The sequence below is a fragment of the Platalea leucorodia genome (assembly GCF_965183815.1).
Source record: "Platalea leucorodia genome assembly, chromosome: 3".
NCBI lineage: Eukaryota > Metazoa > Chordata > Aves > Pelecaniformes > Threskiornithidae > Platalea > Platalea leucorodia.
In genome coordinates, this window is record NC_138825.1 from 110617284 (window position 1) to 110638469 (window position 21186).

The 21186-nt window shown below is 36.7% G+C and overlaps 1 protein-coding gene across 3 annotated transcripts in view; it reads right to left on the reverse strand.

Moving 5' to 3' along the window:
- KIDINS220 (kinase D interacting substrate 220) overlaps positions 1-21186 on the reverse strand; it is an 80726-nt gene that overhangs the window by 32451 nt on the left and 27089 nt on the right. For all 3 annotated transcript variants that reach the window (XM_082305620.1, XM_082305619.1, XM_082305621.1), the window contains exons 14-22: positions 20168-20347; positions 19630-19795; positions 18525-18676; positions 15774-16063; positions 14204-14344; positions 13377-13620; positions 13120-13208; positions 11410-11554; positions 7244-7406 (exon numbers count right to left, since the gene is read on the reverse strand). In XM_082305620.1, coding sequence (XP_082161746.1) covers positions 7244-7406; positions 11410-11554; positions 13120-13208; positions 13377-13620; positions 14204-14344; positions 15774-16063; positions 18525-18676; positions 19630-19795; positions 20168-20347 — 1570 coding nt within the window. The remainder of the gene's footprint in view (positions 1-7243; positions 7407-11409; positions 11555-13119; positions 13209-13376; positions 13621-14203; positions 14345-15773; positions 16064-18524; positions 18677-19629; positions 19796-20167; positions 20348-21186) is intronic.

The following is a 21186-nucleotide window of genomic DNA, read 5'->3' on the forward strand; positions in this document are numbered from 1 at the left end:
AATTCAGTATCATTAAACAAATTGTAATTTCAGTTCTGGAGACAAGCACTCTCCTCTCCCCAGTGAATATCTTCAAGCACTGAGACAGTGCTCCCAGGCCTCCCCGCCTGGCAGGGACCACACTGCAATTGTTCTGGTAGCCTGCAGTGCGTTCCCGGCCATTTTCGTTTCACAGGCCAACTGGAACTTTACTACAGTGCCCGTGCCTGCCTGGAGAACTCATCATGCTCACCAGGACCAGAAGGTTCCTGCAACTTGTCACACAGCCTGCCCCAGCACTTGGTATAACTAATTTAAACACATCTATCTTCAAATTAAAGTAGCCTTTGCTGCTGTGTTTTGTGCTAAACCTAATCTTTTCCTCCTGCTGCAAACATGCTCAAACCACATTTATTTGTCCAGGCTTTTTTAAGGACTACTGACTCTCGAGGATCCTGAATGGGCTCTAGATGCAAGGCAAGCACCACGAGACTCAAATTAAGCCTCGCATTAGCAATTCTGGGCATTCACACTAGCAGAACTGTAAATGTTGCAGTAACTTCAGTGGCAAAAATTCAGACATCCATGGTTCTTCAAGTGTTACAAGTTTAGTCAGTCATTTTCTGAATTGCGTTCTTGAACTCAAGGGGCAACTACACGCCTGAAGTTTTACTTTCAACTGTGTAAACCTTAACACATGGAACAGACCTTACCAGTGAGGACAGTCCAGCTACTAACAGCTTCAAGAAGTGACAGGCTGGTAAACCTGCCATATCTACAAGAGACCTGGTTACCTCATAGATGCAGAAACTCTCCCTAACAGATTTCAGGAGGACAAAGGCCTACAGGCAAGAAGGTTACAAAATTACTTCAGTGACTTCTAGGAACATTTTCCAATAGACAGAGTACTACAGACTGGTTTCTGCTGTGATAAGGTCATAAACAGATAAAATGTGTTCAGCAGATTCTCTCATTTAGTGAGCAAACTTAATGAGGAAAGGGACTGAGAAGACATTCCCTCCCATACAACCAACTTTAATAGCATGATTTTTAATCAACAAGGTGGCAATATCAAATCACTGCCATCTACAGCCTTAAGCAATAGAAAATATCAAGAAACTAAGTAAGATGACTAAAACTCAGAGCCTCAAACTGAAATGAAAAACTAAGGCCTTGGGGGAAAAGAAATAAATGACTCAAATGTCTTAGACCGAGGAAGACTTGAGAATCCAAAAAAAGAGAGGAGAAAGAATTCAAGCAAAACTCGGACTCCTCACTGCATGAGAAATCAGACAGAGATGATACTCACAGCAAAATGTGAGGTGAGACTAGGGCTCTCCTCATCCTTTTTAGTATCTTTTCTACTTTGGTGCAACCTTTTTGAAATATGATGACTAGGAATCTCATGGTGTTTAGAATTTAGATACATCACAGATTTGTATAATACAAGACCTTCCTTCTTTCCACTGCTTTGATAATAACTCCTAAAGACACTGTTTCATCTTCTGACTGTTGCTGAGCATTGAATATAGTTTTTCAGAGAAATCAGCAATGATTTTTGAATTTTTTTCCTCAATGCAGATTTACAGGCCATTACTACCTTAGCAGGACTATAGATGAGATTATTTTCCCCAATATGTTATGATACCTATATCCACAATGACTTTGATCTGCAATTTACTCATAGCTACTTCCACAACCCTCTGTGAAACAGCTGTCCTGGTTATATTTTGCATCTTCTCCCTCTTCCAGATCATTTACAGTTATGTCAATGTGCAAGAGTGCAAGTATTACCTTTGGAAACTACCTGCAAGTTTCTCACAAACCTCTTATTTCTATCTTTCACTTCCTTCTCTTGTTTTCCTGGGGCAATCTTGCCTGTTATTACCTTAAATTGTAATACATTTAAATGTTCTTAGATCAAAATCGTGCTTAAAATTTCTTAAATTTCAAAATATTATATTGCCTTCTTCACATGTTCATTGACTCTGTTGAGAATTCAGTTTCTTGAAACATACCTTCTCTCTACAAAAGCCACAGTGACTTTTCCCAGTGTATCATTTATTTAGATCTGGCACTGACATTCATTCTGGTGTCATGGATGTTTACTTTATTATTCACAAGAGAGCACGTTCCCATAGCTGGCTAATTTACAAGTCTGAGAACTATCAGTTGCAAACATTCACCAGAAACTTGCTTTAATCTGACAACTTAATTCTCTTACAACTTCATTTACAGAAAGCCCACATATTTTATTCCATTTCAGGGCTTTAAAAATTTGCTTTCTGCAACTTCTGCAAGCCATTTTGGCATTACACAAAACTGACATTAGGAAGACTCTTTACAGCAACATGGAGAAGAATGCAGCACAACATAAATGTAGAGGGATATTAACTGTAAGTCACAATTGTAAATAAAATGATTAATTAAAGTAGACCAGGATAGAGAGGTGGGTAATGACAATTTTGGGCTTGACCACAGAACAACCTAAACATGAAAGCGGAAGGAGAACACAATAGACAAGAAATCAGATTAGGAGCTTAACTTGCCAAGGAGAGAGACTACATGAAAATCCTGATGATGAGAGATGACTTGAAAAGGCAACACACAAACCCAAAGGAGTAAATACTGGTACTAATAAGTATACCAACTGGAAAGCTAAACCAAGCAAAGATCCAGACCAGCAAAGAGAGAGGCTGGAAGTGAGAGGATAAAAGTGAGATGACAGAGCAAGTCAGTTTAAGGAAGTAAAAAGAGTAAAGACATTTTTCTCCAGAATCTGGACTGGAAGCCAACAATGCAGACTCAGCATTTTTTTACTTTCAAAATTTGTCACAATTACAAAGTATGGGCTTGATCCCCTCTACAAAAGAATTACAACATAGCGTCTCTACCTGGTTCTAAGAGAAAAGGCTAAGTGACTCCAATCCATAAAGACTGTTCACAGAGATGTGCCTGTACCACAAATTGAAGCCTAATTTTGGCTTGGTTTTTTAAGACCCTGGGAAAATGTTGCCAATAGGTTTTCCCATCTCTGCATAGTATGATACAGTAAAGACACACTACTCCCAACAGAACTGGTTTCATATTCATCAATACAGTCTTCCATATTAACCATAATATCTACAGAAAAGCACTGGCAAATTTACTTTCCCCAACAATCCTTCACAATAAGAACATATTAGTTAGGGTTTTTTTTGTTTTTAATAACAAATTGAAGCACAGAGATATAGGTATTTAGTAACCAAACTGAGATGTCCAGTTTTTTTCAGAGTACTCCCCCTACTGAAAGCAGAGTTCCCACTAGCTTCAGATATAACTCTGAACACTCAGCACCTACTAATACCAGCTTACAGAACCATAAGCTGTATACCACCTCCCAACAGAGGCACAAATGCTGTCCAAGTGAAAGGTATGATAGAGGTGACTAGTCCAGCATCACACAAACTCTGACAAATAGTTCTAGAGCAGCTTTCAGTTGTCTTAGTTTAGTTTTCCTATTGCATTCTTTTCAACTACAACAGGCAGCACCAAGATGTGAGAGAAAATGGCCCTCCTCTTTACCACATAGCCTGTCTATACAGTTTGCAAAATTAAATTCGGGACATTACAGGACAGGAACCTTATGGGGGCAAAATAGCATATGATCATATCAATTATATATCGTAATGCATACACAGAGGGGAATTAACTGCAGACTATTTTTATTCTTTCATTTCTTAATGCTTGACTTGATTCTTTTCATTTTACTACATGTTGTGAAAGTATTGCTTATTCTTTGAAATACTGAAAACCAAAACATCTAGTGAAAAAGACCACTACCGTTAAACATGAACACAGAATATGCAAAGACAAACAAGCGAGCAGAAGCTGCCAGGGCCACGCTGGGCAGAGTCATTCTGCTAGTGCCACCTGCCGGCACAGCGCACGTACACACGGGTACCACGTTCAACTTGCACCGAATCACGCTTCTACAGCATCACCTGTATGGACAGTACAGAGCTGGTCATAATCTGCCTCCAAAGATACAGCAGTAAAACAACACAGGTTTTATTACCACTTGTCATACCCTCAGTGTACACACAAATTATCTACTGTAGCTCTTCAGTTGAAGGTACCTGTAACAGATCAATCCGTTGTGTTAACCCTCTGCCCCGCACAGTCAGCAGCTAAGAGGAAGGCAACGGAAAGTTCTCAATGCAACGGAATCCTGGGGATTCACAAGCTTTTTAACACATGATATTTTAGAAGCTGGAAAAGTAACTATAATATCAAAGCATTCTCCTTATATGGAGAACATGATCAAGTGTGGAACTCCTACACTTAACGCAGAACCTACAAGACTCCTTTCATCCAAGGGAGATGTCCAAGCAGACCCCTCTCCCCACACACTTCAAGAGTTCAGAAATGCAGCAAAACCAAAGAATAATTTGCACTGCCACAATAAAAAGTAGTTTGACACAAACTATTCAATACTAGGAAAATTATATTCTTGCTCCTGTTCTAAAGTACCAAAATATTTTTGAAAAAATCCTTGCAGAATAAAAGGCAGGCAAGAAGTTAACACAAACTCAGTATAGGAAAAGAAGCTATAAAAGTAACAAAATCTGGTACCTATTCATGAGACTCCAAACAGGAAAGCTGCTTTATAAACTAGAAAACCTTAGAAAACAGAAACTGAAGTTTTAAAAGAGGAACTAAAGTAAATACTCTACTTTGAACTGATACAGAAACAGATATTCAAGCCAAGTGACTTCAAACAGTTGTAGATAAAAAGAATAACAATGACACAGAAAGGATTATTTGGGATAAAACAGAATTTTTAGAGAATTAGATAATCCCAGAGAAGAGTTCACCGACCTTTTCATATTCAGCACACAGTAAAGATGATCACCCAAATCACCAGACAGATGAGATTTCAGCTTTGTCAGTACATCAGTAGAGTTATATATTTAGTTCCTTACACAGGTTCAGCAGAAGTGGCTGAGAGAGACATCAACTCTCTTCCTGAGCATGCGGCAATGTTATTATTATGAACCTTTTTTTTTTAATGGTTAAGTAGTCAAAGAAACTCAGTCTTGTAGCTTTATCATTTTCATATCAAACAATCCTGTTGGTATTTTTTTCTAAAGAGAGAATCCTGAATGTTGGTCCTCTTTTCCTTTTCCTTGTTTTCCTGGTTTTGCAGGTAGAATACAAACAGCTTTACTTAAAAGAAGATCATCACCCTCCCTTTTCCAATATATGGTACAGGGTTCTTCACTGGTTCTTCACATTACAGATCTTAGTTTTATACACTATACATTTATTTATATGCTTATAACTGTCCACCATGAATTGGCACTCTATTCAAGTGGCTATATTACTTCCAAACACAACCTGCATAGCAAGAGGCAAAACAGCATAGCAGGAGTCATGAATCTCCTCCACACCTGAACTAATAAACCCTGACACGCTCCAGCTGGCACTGAATAGCAACAGTTCAAGTGTCTGTACTAACAACAAATAATCCAGAACCCAAATAAGTCATTCACATTCAATTGTGACTGTCCTTTCCTTCTCTTCACATTGGTTTACTGCAGATTTAATATTAGTTTATGCTGGAATTACTAGTACCCATTTATGAGAACAATTCAGGTCTCTAATAAATCCTTTGTATTTGTATCAGAAAACAAACGCTGTTATGTCTTGGAAGATAGCTTTGGACTTTGATCACTCCAAAGCAGTTTATTACTGTCGACGCTAATAATCAAAAGACTGTAATGCGTTCGCTGGATAAATACTGAAAATATAAACTTATGAAACATGCCATACAGCAAATCTAAATAAAGATAAGTTAGAAATATCTACAGCAACAACACTGGAAAGCATGATGGGAGAGGGAATCCCTTTTGATTCTGAATTACTGTACGTACCTGATCACATAAACATTTGTGACACTAGCCGCGTGAACCCACAATGGAGAGGTGGGTTCCCATTACTTTATCTATGGTTTCACAGGTATCTTACACTCACAGAGAAAATGCAAAACCCAGAAACTGGATCCATTCTCTAGAGAAAAGTGTTTTCTAATCACGCATTTGTTTACATCTGAAGTTTGATATTTCAGCAACAACCCCCCAACTTGAAACCACTCCAGTCTACTACCTGCCCTCTTTGTCTACCTTCAATCCTCAGCCTCGTCATGCCCAGTCCACCCTTGTCCCTCCACCTTCTGGGTTCTCTGTGTTCAGATCTTAACCCTGCTTTGACTTTCCTTTGCTAATACAACCCACTCCAGTCATCCTTCCCAATCAATCCTAATTCCATTCTCAACACTTTGACCATTTCCAGCCCATCCCAGACTCTCATCCAGTTCATCTTCTCCCATTTCTTAACTCTTAGTGCAGGGCACCTTCCCAAAATTTTCTTTCCCAGTTCATTCTCCTCTCCATTCTTTCCCTGGATGCTGCGAAGTCTCTAGATTTCTCTGGCAACTTGTTCAATCAATCCCAATCTTCCCTCTTTACCTCAGCTGTTCTTTTCATCTGCTCTCAGTTACTTCTTACACAAGTCAAACCCTTCTTTCCTCTCACTGGCTTTCATTCTCAGACTCTGCTTTTTTCCTATAGGCCTAACTCCCAGTCACATTCTTTCTCTTCCATTCCTCCCACTGTCATCAGGTCAGTTGTCACAAATCCACAAGTCCATTCTTACAAGCAGCCAGGTTCTGGACAGGCATGTTGACTGGCAACACAGGGACCATTTGCTCTCAGTTGCAATGCCGAGACAGCTCTGTTGGACACCAACTTGTATCAGCAATGGAGAAAGTCATGCTTCACTTTTATATTCCTTAACTGCAGCACGAAGCACTGCCATAGCCTCAAGCACACTTGCTAAGCACCAAACCTTCAGAGATCTTCATCAGTAAAGGTAGTTTTTGCAAAGCTTAGTTGAGATTTCTGACTATGGAAAAAAACCAACTTCTAGCTTGGCCAAGCTAGAGATGAAAATTACATTAAGAGACAGAAGCACAGCTAGCTATCTGTGAAAGAATTCCAGTATAATTCTGTGTTTTTAACACAAAGCACAAATTCATACATGGTGCATTAAACAGCAATGAAAGTAATTTAAAAGTTTCCAAAAGTTAACAGAAAAGAGTAAGATTGTGGGAATTTTAGATTACAACTTGGTAGCTGTTTGAAAGCCATGTTATTCTAATAATCATTAATAATGATCACTTTTAACGACTGAAAGTGCATACCATTACCAGAATAACACCTACCTCTCATAGATGGTTTTTAAAGTCAGCTGATCTGGAACACCTTCAGTCTCTTCAAGATGCAGTATGAGCCACGATGTTCTATATGGCCACTGCTCTGTGAGATTAATCCAACTGGCCAGTCTATCCCAACTGAACGTGATCTGGTTAGCTCTCAATAAACGACCTAATATAGCAGAGAAGGAGGGAAGAAACACAGGGGATTTTTTTCCCTTTTGAAAGATAGCTGTTACTTTGAGAAAAAAAAAAGGTATATAAGTCCTTTAACCTGATCTGTGAACTTTCTGTGGTATTATATTTTTAGTTCAGTAAGTTGAAAATTGCATCTAAAAATATCATCTGACAACCTAATAAAAATTCTTGCAAATACTGGTCAGAACATGAGACTCTCCAAAACTGTCAACTTCAGCTCCAGGTTAAACACTAATTACTATCATCCTGTTACAGGTGAATCTTAAGTTACTTTAACAAAAACTCAACAGAGAATTTCACACAGCATTAATTTCTCAATCTAAACACAAAATTCACGCTAATACTGTGAAAGATCTTTTGTGCATTGCTATATGAAATATCGTCAAAACAGGTTAAGCATACAACTGCCATCTTCAACAGCCAATAAAGTAAAATTCAAAGCTATAAACAAAAGACTGTTTTACATTAATAAGGCAAGGTATGAATTGCAAATAAAGTTAATTTAAAAAAAAAGTTAATGCTACAGTTTATGCATATCAAGTTTTAGCAAAGTTTTCTAGAATTGCATTATTAATATTGGTGACAACATATAACTTACAGCCTGAAGGCTCTGCTCATGAAGCTGTTCATGAAATCATCATATATAACCACAGATTATAGTACACTAAAAGTGTTCTTGCAGGGGTTTGTTTATTTGTTTTTACAGCTAACAGTTTGTGACTGTTATACTTTCACATCTGCATTATAATTTGCCAAAACCAGACATTTCATGCTACAAATTGTAATGACTGTGCTAAGAGACTGCACATTTATTTAAAAGATTAGCTCAGAATTTTAGGTCTGTTGTCACATATGAATGATCACTGAAAATGGGAAAAAGCAGAGGAAAATGGGGAAAATGACATATCAACACTCTTCTATTAATTACACTAGCATTAAGTTAATGGAACAGAAAATAAGCCATGGGTTATTTTACTTAATTTAGAACAGCATTTACATTTAATTCTTCATAACCTGAGTGAAGGTAAATTAGGACAATCCAAACTACGGAGGCACTGGGAATGGCACTGCAGAGACGGCCAACCACTCTGTGTTACCCAGGATGGTTTGAAAGAGCTGAACCTCTGCTCAGAGACGTACAGCTGTGTCCCTGTATCATACTTCCTTCTGAGACGATCACCTCAGCACTGTACCAGACCTGAACCAGTTCCACCTACTCGTGACATGCTGGAAATAAGTTCTCCCAAATGCAATGTTAAGTTGGGCCGTGGATGCAGCATTGATACTGCTGTAGCAGGTTTCTGCAACCAAATGGATCAGCAGGAATCAGTTCTGTTTTGGCCTCTATTCTTACTCTACGCATCTATTGGTAGAGCAAACACCCTAAGTGAGACCTGAGATGGTTGCAGCAGGTTTCTTAGCTCCAGCTATGTGCTGTGCAATAGAGACAGGCTGATTTCTGAACTGCACCCACTGTAAGCAATATGGCTACACAGTCACCTGATGCAGAACTTAATGTTGAATCTGTTGAACCCATCCTTCATATGCCTGCAGGCAACTGCAATATTTCTGTATCTGTGAAAGTTTTATTCCTAAAATTCTCTCTCTCAAATGATTCAGCTCTCATTAGAAAATTAAGAGAATTTTCTACTTAAGCATTAGATGTTATTGCAGAAAGACACAGGTCATATTTCTAGAAATGACAAAGGTCATTTAACATAATCTTTTATTGCTAGTATTACTGGTAGAATCGTACTGTAGTCTTCCTAGCAATCAAATTTTATTAGGCTTATTGAAATCAGAAGTTTTACAGATTCTATTTTCATTAACATAACCCAGAGCTTGTGATAATTTGATTAATGTTGAAATAGCTAAAAAACCAAGAGCAGAACTCTTTTCCTTCAAAATGCAGTAATATTCACTTTGTTCTCCATTTGTACTGTGTAGTACTACTCATCATTTAGTGAGATCCTTTCTCATAAAACCAGGAACTCAGCTTAAAAGAGTTGAAGTGGCACAAAAACAAGTAATCCGTTTTATTCAGGGGAAGAGTTCTACAGCACAGGAGCTGTAGAGAACAGGATTAATGCCGTCTTCCAAGATCCTCCTTAAAGTGTAATGTAGGAAGCTGTAACTAGGGTCAATTTGCTCAAAGGTGCACTGCTTCTTCTTAAAGACACCACTGATATCTAATGTGTCAACAGGAAAGCTACAATTGCATGCAAGATTAGATATACAGAAAAGAAACAAAACAAAAGCAGAAGTATTTGTATAGCAAATGTAACTTTTTTCCCAACTAGCTATTTCGAATTTTAAAAGCACTAGTTGTCCTTTCCTAAACTCAGACATAAGTAAAAGAACAACTGTTTGTCTGTTCAATCATTATGCTACTCATTATTTTATGAGCCAATAACCTTGCTTACCAGTATCAAGAAGTTCTCCTGAACTAACCTTCCTGTTTGCACCGTATCTTATCTAACGAACCTAACAATATACTAAATATGCATGCTAAATAGTACTAAAATATTTTTAAATATTAAAGACAAAACATTTGACATATCTGTGAATCCCTTAGAGTTTCCAGTTAGTCCCAGAAACTGTTAATATTATTTGTTTCACAGAATCACAGAATGGTTGAGGTTGAAGGGTCCTCTGGAGGTCATCTGGTCCTGCTCAAGCAGGACCACGTAGAGCCAGCTGCCCAGGACCGTGTCCAGAGGGCTTCTGAATATCTCCCAAGGATGGAGACTCCACAACCTTCCTGGGCAACCTGTTGCAGTGCTTCATCACCCTCATAGTAAAAAAGTATTTCACTAGCACCTGGTGAATAATGGCCATTTTCTATAAGGGTCCACACCCTAACCATAAACATTCAGAATACAAACCCTGGAACAGAGAAAACTTTAAATGTGATCCTTTTGAAAAAACTGGTATTGGCTTTCACATGAATGCAAAAATGAGTTAAGGATGCTGAAATTAAGCTCAAGCTTTTAACCAAGATAGTTTTTTCTGGTTAAAGGTCAAGCCAATTCTGAGTAAAGGTCCAAGCTGCCCAGAAGCCTCATACTGTGCAACAGCAAATGCTTATGTAAAAGCTTCAGAACCTGGGGAAAAACAATATTCTCTTTTGTTATTCCAGCCCCTGGTGATTTGTGGATCATTGCTTGCTTTCTATTAGCACTTGAGGAATTTTCCTTTTCAGGTATTTAATTGTTTCTGAATCCATGTAAGCTTCCTGCATCCACATGCTACTGTTGCAGAGTTATGCACTTAACTATAGACAGTGTAAAAAGTAACTCAATTTGTTTGTTCTGAACCAGTTAGCTGTAAGGCTATTCAATGCCTTTTAGTGTCTGTAATAGAAAAGACAGTAAATAATCATTCCCTATTCACTTACTACATGAAACTGTTTTATTAGACTTCAGTAAGTCCTTTTCCAGTTGTTTCCAGTTTTTAAACCTCAAAGATACTGATGTCTTAATTGTGTTTTGTTGAAAGAAAACAGGTCATAAAATGCTTTTATCAGGCCCAGACAGCCATTTAGGGAAAAAGGACCCCAAATATCCATAGCAAAAATGTAAAGGATACATACCTGGTTTTGCCTCACAGATTACCTTTTAAGATACCAGCACTACGAGCTTTGTTCACATTAGAGTATTACAAAATTGGAAAATGTATTTTATTATCCCACTTTAAAATTAAAAAATACAAAACTTCCTGAAAACATAGACTAGAATCATTTGCCTCCCAACAGAAGTCAATGAAACAACAAACAAATATGATTTAATTTTTCTAATTCTACATAGAATAGTCTATAAACTTTGCTTGCACCCTAGAAGAGTTTGCTTCAGAAGGATTTTCAAAATCAAGACATGGACTGACTTGTTAAATTTAGTTTACACACTAAAAAGTCTGAGTGTAACTACCAGCAACCAAAACACAATACTGTTTACTGTAGACAAACATGCCACACCTACCTGTCACTGAAACAATATTTAGCAATCTTCTCATGGTCTGAGGACTGATATCGCTGAACCAATCCTCTGTAACCAACAGCTTGGTCAAATCAAAAGACATTTGGCGGGTAATGGTACGTTGCATCTGGCGTCTTCGGTAAGTATCCTGATAATGATACAAAAAAGCAAGGAATATTGATTAGTATAAAAAACTATTGATTAGTATAAAAAAAACGAAGTATTTGAAATACTTCAATTCTATTTGATTATAAAGTTAGAACCTTTCTGAATATGTGTCTGTGAGGTTGATATGAAATACCATACAAATATTTACCAGAATTTAATTCTGATTTAGTTATGTAACACTTAAACGTGGTTTCCATATAATCCAATAACTGAGTTACACATTTTACTTCCATGCCAATTCTGAGAGGGCAAAATAGTGACACAGTGAGATATTTTGTAAAAAGGTTACTAATTGCAGCATTACCATCATCGTTTCCTACTGTCTCTACAAAAAGTTAATGGCATCCATTTACTAATTACATTTTAAAATTAAAGCGAACATCAGGTTCCTCTGCTACAAAACTCCCGAAGTCTCTACCTATGGCAGCTCAAAAACCTCAGAATCCTCAGACTCTGCATTGCTTTTCACTACTTCCTAGTTACCTTTTATTCAACCACTTTCTGATTTTATGTAAAGATGGGAAAACAGAACAGAAAGCAGGAAGGAAAATGTGGTGGACACGTTGCAGTAAAAGTCTAGTACTATAATATTCTAAATTCCTTGATTTGCTCAATTACTGACCCTTGTTGCAACATCCTGTGATCAAGTGACACCGGGCTTACACACCAAAATCCAAAATATACATACACAGATAGATCATAGCTACTACCAGTATGCTGTATCATCTCAGCATTCACAGAGAGCTGAATTTAAATATTTGTGGAAAAGAACACTTCGGTGAGCAACGTCCGGGTTTCGGCTGGGAGAGAGTTAATTTTCTTCTTAGTAGCCAATATAGTGCTGTGTTTTGGATTTAGGATGAGAATAATGTTGATAACACACTGATGTTTTAGTATAAGCACCGCTCAGCAACAGCTAAGTCAAGGATTTTTCAGCGTCTTGCGCTCTACTGACTGAGAAGGTTGGAGGTGCACAAGAAGCTAGGAGGGGACACAGCCAGGACAGCTGACCCAAACTGGCCAAAGGGATATTCCATACCATATGATGTCACGCTTAGTATATAAACCAGGGGAAAGCTGTCCGGGGGGCGGCTTCTCAGGAACTGGCTGGGCATCGGTCAGCAGGTGGTGAGCAATTGCATTGTGCGTCACTTGTTTTGTATATTCTTTTATCATTATTATTTTCCCTTCCTTTTCTGTCCTATTAAACTGTCTTTATCTCAACCCATGAATCTTACTTCCCCACACACACACACTTCTCGCCCCCATCCCACTGGGGGAGGAGGGAACGAGCAAACAGCTGTGTGGTGTTTAGCTGCCTGCTGGGTTAAACTACAACAGCAACTTTTTCCTCTTTGACAGAGCATCAGCCTACTGATTTAAGAAATGTACTTTTCCTACATGGATCATTTATATTAATTTCATCAGAATGGTTTGATAAGTCTCCCAAGTTGACATCATTAAAAATGTGAAAGAAAAAAGAAAATAATAGAAAATAAAAAAAGTATTACCACTATCTCCATTCAGTCTAAAAATTTTTCTCACCCGCCTATTGAGAGCAGTTTTGCTACCAAGCTTGGTCATGTCTCCAAGACTGTTCTGAGAAACTCTCCTGTCAACCTCTTCATGCAATCCTATGGAAAGGAAAACAAAAGGCAGGCATTTTGTCCATTCATATACATTTGACTGATGCATAAAATAACACTAATGATGTGCCAATTATTTAAACAGTTTGTTCCAAAAACCACATTTTTGGAACACGGGTTTTGTAACTTTCATATCATTCTCCTGCACAATCTTACCTGCATTATCTGTATAAGGAATATCCCCATTGGTTGTCGAAGCTACCATCAGTTTTTTTGCATTACTAAGCCCGCGGCTATTCAGAAAAACGGGCAAATGGACTATGTTTCGCATGTAATCATGTCCATTTATGTTTGAATCACGTAGAACACTGTTGAGATTCTGGTTAATAGCCTTTATAATAATGTGTGGGTCACTTGCAAAAATGGCAATAAATGGGCCCTTTGAAAACAAGACTCGCACCTGTAAAAAAGCAGACAGTACACTTTGTTAATAATAATAATTAACAGTAACTGTGGGTCATTTGAACATCTGACTCAACATTTTATATTCATTCTGTTCAAGTTATAAACTTGAGAGGACAAGAGATGTCCAGAGATGTCAGTTTCTTCAGTACAAGATATCTAACGTTAGGAACTTATCCACAATTAGAAATAAGCATGCTTGACAAATCAGCAGTAGTAGTTAGAGTGGAAGTCATCACCAAGAAGGTACCATGCAGTAATGTCCTAGCCCTGCCAAATACTTAGCATTTAAGTATTTTTCATCTAAGGTACTTTATTTACATCTGATTATTTAAAAACTTTTCACAAGTATTAACATGTACAGTCCTACTGGGATTTAATTTTCAACTTTTAAAACCCATTGCTCTTAGTATTACAGTTATACCAATGTACACAAACATTAAAAGACTACAACACACAGACTCTGTATACATGCCTTCTTTCTACAGAAAATACACAACAACTGTATGCATCTGAGATTATCTATGGAAGAGATCATCCAGATGATCCAGAGATCATCTTTACAAACTGATCCAACTCACAGTATCAAGCATCTGTAAAACTTTGTCCTGCTCACAAGCATCCAATCCATCAATAATTACAACAAGCCTTGTCTGGTTCTGAGTGAAGCTGTCAATGGTTTTTGCCATTTTGGCCATCAGTTCCACTTCACATTTCAAAACCTACAAAAATGAAAAGCAAAGAAGGAAAAGACATTTCTATAATACCTAAAAACTCACAAAAATGCATATAATTCCTTTTGCAGATTGCTACTTGTCCCAAAAACACTTCAATAAGATTACAAAAATAAACAGTTCTAAATACCCAAAGTGCAAGTCCTAAACTGTCACTTCCAAAAGTTTAATTTCCTGTTTGCACAAAAACGTACAGCAGAACCGCATATTCCACTTTAACAAACTATCCCTATTTAAATTTAAATGCCATTAGAATGTTATTTAAAAAGAAATTAATATTTATGCACTGTAAATCAGTATTTCAAGAGTAAACAAAAGCATATTTGTAGCTTCAGATAACCCTCAAAAATTGCTTGGCATAAAATGCAAGCTAAAATTTTCTATCTGCCTTCCAGCCAAGCCAATTACACTATTATTCTAATGCTCAGTCATTCCTCTTCAGGATACGCAATCTGAAGATTTTAGTTTTTCAACATTAAGTTACACATTTAACAATTACATTTAATACAGAAACAAAGGTGGAACTCACCTGCCCTCATTTCAGCAACTAACAGGTAGACATTAAAATCTGATCTATTCACCGCTAGACTCATCTTGAATGTGCACATTAAGATGACGTAAGTCATACGAGTAAATCTCTGGAAATACCCACTTCTCTCCTTTGATTGTAAAAGGGTGAACCAAACTCCTAAATGGCTGAAGTTATGCCAGATAAATACCACTCAAAAAACAATTGTCAGGAAACACAGTAGCAAGACACACCTAAGGTCTTCTGTGCTACAAAAATATTTGTGCAGCATATTGATATACAATGTATTAGCTGTAATCTTCAGAGGTAACCATCATGATGCTAAAGTTTATTTTCAAATAGGAGCGCATAAGATATTCAGTGACAGCCTGATGGGTACATTTTTTATCAGTTTAGATACAACCCAGCAAAACAATAGTATTTTCTATCGTTTTTCATTAAATATGTGAACTGTTTTGGAATGTTCTTTCAGTGCTACCATTCCTTTCTTAGCAAAGAGGTCTTGCAGACAGCCGAAGTTAGGCTTGTTTTTTCATGCTTACAGTATTTTAAAAGTTATTCTTTCTAATCTTATGGTCTAAAGTAAGCTTTTACTAAGCACTGATCATTTAGAACAATTTTCTCCTAGTACCTTCCTCCCAGCAAAAATAAAATTAGAAACTGAAAACTTAATCCAAATTTAACATTCCTGGTTGAGCAGACAGATCTCGTACACTAAGCATAATTACCACCGGAATGGAAGTGTTCCCCTCAGTAAAAACTCATCAAGGCTCATTCTAACGTTGCAAGACTTGGCCTGATTAAATAAATGGCACCCTGTCTTAAGGCGGCTACAGGTTTGGGGTTTTGTTTCAATTCTTTTAATGGCCAATTCATATAAATGCTTACCTTCATGAACCCCTCGCTTTTCAACTTGTGAAGCTTGGAGGCAGCATTGTGAAGACGTTTTCTTTGAGAATTCAAAACTGAATCCATCACTTGCCACCAGGTGCGACAATTCAAGATAAAGGCCAAACCAACAACACACGTAACTGATATAAGAATAACATTCACTGTCATGTTGGCTCGTTCCACATTAAAAATCGCCAGAAGGGCAATCGCAGAAACAACGCAAGACAATATGAACAAGAAAATCACAAAGGATGGGAGACAGCAGGTTTTCTTCCATTTCTTTTTACCTAGGAAATAAGTATTTGCTGTTACAATGAATGTAAAATGTAATTACAAGCGAGTACAAAACCAATTAACTTGCATACTTCTCATAAAACACTAACTTGCATAAAAAGTTACTGCAGTGTTACCATCCATGACATGATGGTAAACATGAAAAAAAACGTATAAATTTGCCAAAATTCTTGAAAATTATGAAGCGGAGATATTCCTTTAATCTTCAGTTTATTTCCATTGTTTCAAGAAATCCACACTGGATGGAAATGATTTTTATTAAATAGATTTCATATCAGTGGTATCATCCCTTTTGTGATACCTCTTAGTAAAGTGTATTTATGCAAGTAAATCCTAGGAGAACAGTAGGGTAACTACTCAGTTTTAAATAGAAACATGATACTTACATAACCTAATAGTAATGGTGCCGTTGGAGAACTAAACCAAAATTGCAAGCTACAACCTGAGACTATCCTTTCTTGCACGCTAAAACATACACAAACAAGGGAGGACTGCAGTACGTAAGGTTTGGACAGATCACAAGGGCCTCAGAAGAGAATACAGACCTCCTGACTTCAATTGGATCAATAAGGAAGAGACAAAGAAATATTGCAGTTGGAGGTTAGCACAGCTAAAGCAATGATCAAAGAAATAGCTTTTTCCCAAAGAAATAGCTTTTTCCCAAAGAAATAGCTTTTTCCCAAAGAAATAGCTTTTTCCCAAAGAAGCAGCCTCTGCCTTTAGGATCTGTACACATCTAGTGGTGTACACATCTAGAAGATTCACATCTTCTGTACACATTTGTTGATAACAAAGAACAGAACATAGCAATAATCTGATGCAAAAGGATGACAGCTAAGAATCAATATTTGAACTGGAACAAAAAAATCAAATTTTAAATATACTATGTGGAAAGAATATCCAATACACGGCCCATGTATATTCTAGACTGGGGTATGAGTTGGAAAGGTCTTTCACGTTACTGGCATATGAAACAGATAGGATTGTGATGCAGAACGAAGCAACAGAAATGCATAATGACAGGAGTGAGGGGAAAGAAGAGAAGAATAACAGCTCAGTTATAATCACATTCAGTTCTAGACATTTTGAAGTAGGGATGAAAGCCTCATCTAGCTAGAAAGAAAGAACTGGATTCTAAGAGAGAGACTTCGGAATCATCAACAATGAAGCGGCAACTGAATAGGCTTGTCTGCAAGTTTACAGACGTAACAAAAATTAAAGAATTAAAGGAGATTAAAAAGAAACCCATATGGAATTTCTATGAACATCTAGAGACAAGAAACCTATAACCCTAGGTCGACAAACATCTGGAGACAAGGAGATGTCCAAGATCATCAAATAGATTTAAAAAAAAAAAAATCAATTAGATAATTAGGAAGAGTACAGGAAGGCAACAGAGCCAAGGAATACAAGAGAAGTTTAAGATTACAAATGAAAGGGAAAAGATGATTACTGCAAATAATCACAAGAAGCCAGCGCTACACTGCCATTCTCAAGTCAATTTCAGAAGAAATTGCAGCATCATGAAAGCTGTTTCATTGAGGTTAAGGAGAAGAACTGCGGAATGTCTAACATGGAAATAATTGTGAAAAACTCCACATATCACTTTCATAAAGAACATTCAGTGAATTTGAGAAAAAACAATGAAGAGTTAGTTGTGTTCAGCACATAGCATGTTTTTTTCCCACCCTCTGCAAGACAGGAGAGTTTAAACATTTCACTTTGTGAGGAGACAGCATCAGATTCCTCTATTTGTGGTCAAGGTCAAAATGAAATTAGAAGTAACTGACTGAAACTGAATTCAAAGTAGAATTAAGTCCTCTATGAATTGAAAGTTACTCTCAAGAACTCCCTTTCTTCACAATATCATACTCTGTTCTGCATATTTTTTTCAGAAATCTAGAGATGGGACAGAAGAAAAAAGTTTGTTCCATTTGGATCAAGTAGGAATATTTCATCCCATCTCACCAACACTGATCACAGCAATTCAGGGCTTTGGACCAACATGCTCTATACATTTGTTATTTCCAAGAATAAGTAGTGGTCACTCATAAAAGCTCTGAATTAAAATCTAATAAACTAAACAGAAACTTCTCTTAGCAATACACAAAAGTATACTTTTCCATTTATCTGACTCAGACACGAGAACTTAATTGCTACAGAAAAATACCATGCTGCATCTAAAAGGATGTAATATAAACATACATTTCCACTGACACTTCTGAAGACTATACTTCACAGAAGGTGTTCCTTTATGATACTAATAAAATCAAGATGAGCAAAGAAAACAGGGCATTTTTGTCTCCAAAACAGTACAAAAGAGTTTCCCCTTCTGTATGAATTTCTGCATGGCTACAACAGTTTCTAAAAAGAGCTTATAATGTGAAAAACAGAACCCCTGATAACAGTGCGTTGAAATGGAATAATCGGAAATGTCATTCAGGTAATAAAAACCTTGTGTATCTTCTGTCTTGAAAACTCGAAATAGCCTTGTTGCTAAGAAACCAAATTCCCTTTCACATGCATCAGAGAGGGTAGCAATCATCTCAGCCAATGAAGTTTCTCCGCCTACACTGGACAGTCTATTGTAGTCTGTAAACAAAAATCTGAAAGAGAAAAAACATGTATTTTGTATACTTTAGAAAGCTTGAACTATTTTCTGGCAACCAAACCAAAAATCTTCCTGCATCTCTGCAGCTAAAAGTTTTTTCAAGTGGCACAAAAAGTAAAATACTGAAGTACTTAATTTTTTTTTTTTTTTTAAACTCTACATGGAATTTAAGTATTTATTTCTTTATTCCTTCTCCTGTTTTCAACCTCTTCTTTGCTCCACTTCCTATTCTAAAACTTGATATTTTAAAGAGAGAAAAACAATCACATCACTAATGGCACCTCAGACAGCAGTAAAAATACAAAGATATCTTTATGATGCCAAAACATAATATCGACAAGTATTTTTAAAATTGCATTCTGAGCTATTTTCAAATATTTATGGAGGATTAAAAAAAATACAGAAGAACAAGATCACATAAAAGCACCATGAGGCTAAAATACAAGTTTCTAAACAATAGGAGTAAACAAAACTATAAAACATATAGCATAAATTTCCTTGCTTTCAGGTGAACTGGAAGCTTTGAGCAGTCTGATGTTCTACTTACAGGAAAGAAAAGGGAAAAAAGGGCAAAGGGAAAAAAGGGCAAGACCTTAATAGAAGTAATCAGTGAAACAAGCATTAAATGTAATACACAGTAAGCTACACCAGAAAACTAAATTCTTATTTTGTCTGTTACAAATTTTTAGTAGTATGATAGTCAAAAGCCCTAACACTAAAAAGGAGTAACTTTCACAGACTTTGGCACAGAATTTTTCTTGAAAACACCACTATTTTCTTTACACTGAAAAATTTAACTACATGATATTCTAGGGCTACTGTTTTTCAAACAGGAATCTCAACAGCTTTTCACAGGAAGATAAACAGGCACATTAATATGCATAGTTCGAAAAGTATCAGAGCGAACCTCAATTATTCATTCAAAAGCAAATAAATGAAATAACCAACCTGACAGGTAAGGCTTTAGTGGTTTGCTCTGGCAATTCTGGTGGGTTCACAAACATGAGTTTGAGAAGCAACTCTAAATATCCAATATGTCTTGCCAACCTTGCACTTAATACCCAGGCCCAGTTCCAGCTCTCACCTTCCCTTCGGCCACCAAAGTAAATTACAGCTAAAATATTAAAAATTTAAAAAGATGTTATGGTTATGTTTTAGTCAACATTCACAACTGAAAGAACCATGAAGTTTAAATAGATAAGGCATGGAGTTGCCTAAAAGGAGTCAAATGAATTTTTAACAGTTATGGCTAAAAACGAGAATGGGAAGAGTGACACAATGAAGTTAATACACGAAATGCTTCTTTGTTTTCAAGAATGCGGTCTCACAAATTACAGGCAAAAGACAAGGAAAGGGTCTGAAGGGGTCCTATTTTCTACAAAAACATTTCGTATTTTTTCTGAATCACAAAGCATGTCTACAAAACAATACTGAATTCCAAAAATAGATTAAAACCTTCACAAACTTCATATAAAATAAGACTTACTAAAGAAAATGTAGAGAACTGATAACAAGCTGAGTGACACCGCTATTCCAAGCTTTGTATCCACTGTGAAAGCTAGCAATAAACCCAAACCTCCGCACAGCAGAAGTGTGAGGAATACAATAAGCCAGGAGAATTGAAACAGAGGTTCAATCTGCTGTCCTGCAAAAGTCTTCATTTCATCTAAAACAAAAAGACAAAGACCAGTTAACGTGTTAAATCATTCTAGAACAGAAAGCAAAAAAGGTATTATAATGATCACCTTTGAAAAGAAACACTTTTTCACTAGACTGTAGTAACTTTTCCCTATTACTCATCCAACAATGATGCTTGAATTCTTCTTCAAACACTAGTGCAAAACCGTAAGTTTTCATCCATGCAACAAATGAAACCATTTAAATACATACTACTTGCACTGTTTGCTGCAGATTTTCTACTTTCAAAGGCACATTAAAAGCCATGCCATTTCCCATCCTCCTTCAAAAGTTTAAAACATATTTTATGACACCAATAAAAATATGACACCATATCTATCAAAAAAACCCCAACCTCCAAAACCTCCATCATTGAAAACTGGACCACGTTCCTCAAATAGTCAGACATAACAGTACAATGTAAAGGCTTCAGTATTTATTTCTGTTTGTTGATTCATATTTACTAAAACAGGAATTCCTGCACAAACTTATTTAGGATCTATTGAATAAGAAATATTAAATACACAATCCAGAATAAGAAGATGAATGAGCAACAGGAAGAAAATACTGAAAAAGTCTTAAAAAGGTAAGAGCTTATCAACAATAAACATCACAGTCAAAAATGCACGCCGCTTTTTGTTCATGACATGGAGCATGAGGTGAACAAAATGAAAGCAGAGACCCCATTTTGACTTATATAGACCTATAATATAGAAGCTTTTAAAAACATAGAAATCACAGAAAGGAAGAAACATCAAGACTGGTAAAAGTAGTTTGAATTATACTGAAACATCTCAGAAAAACATCCTTTGTTAGAAAAAGCTAAAA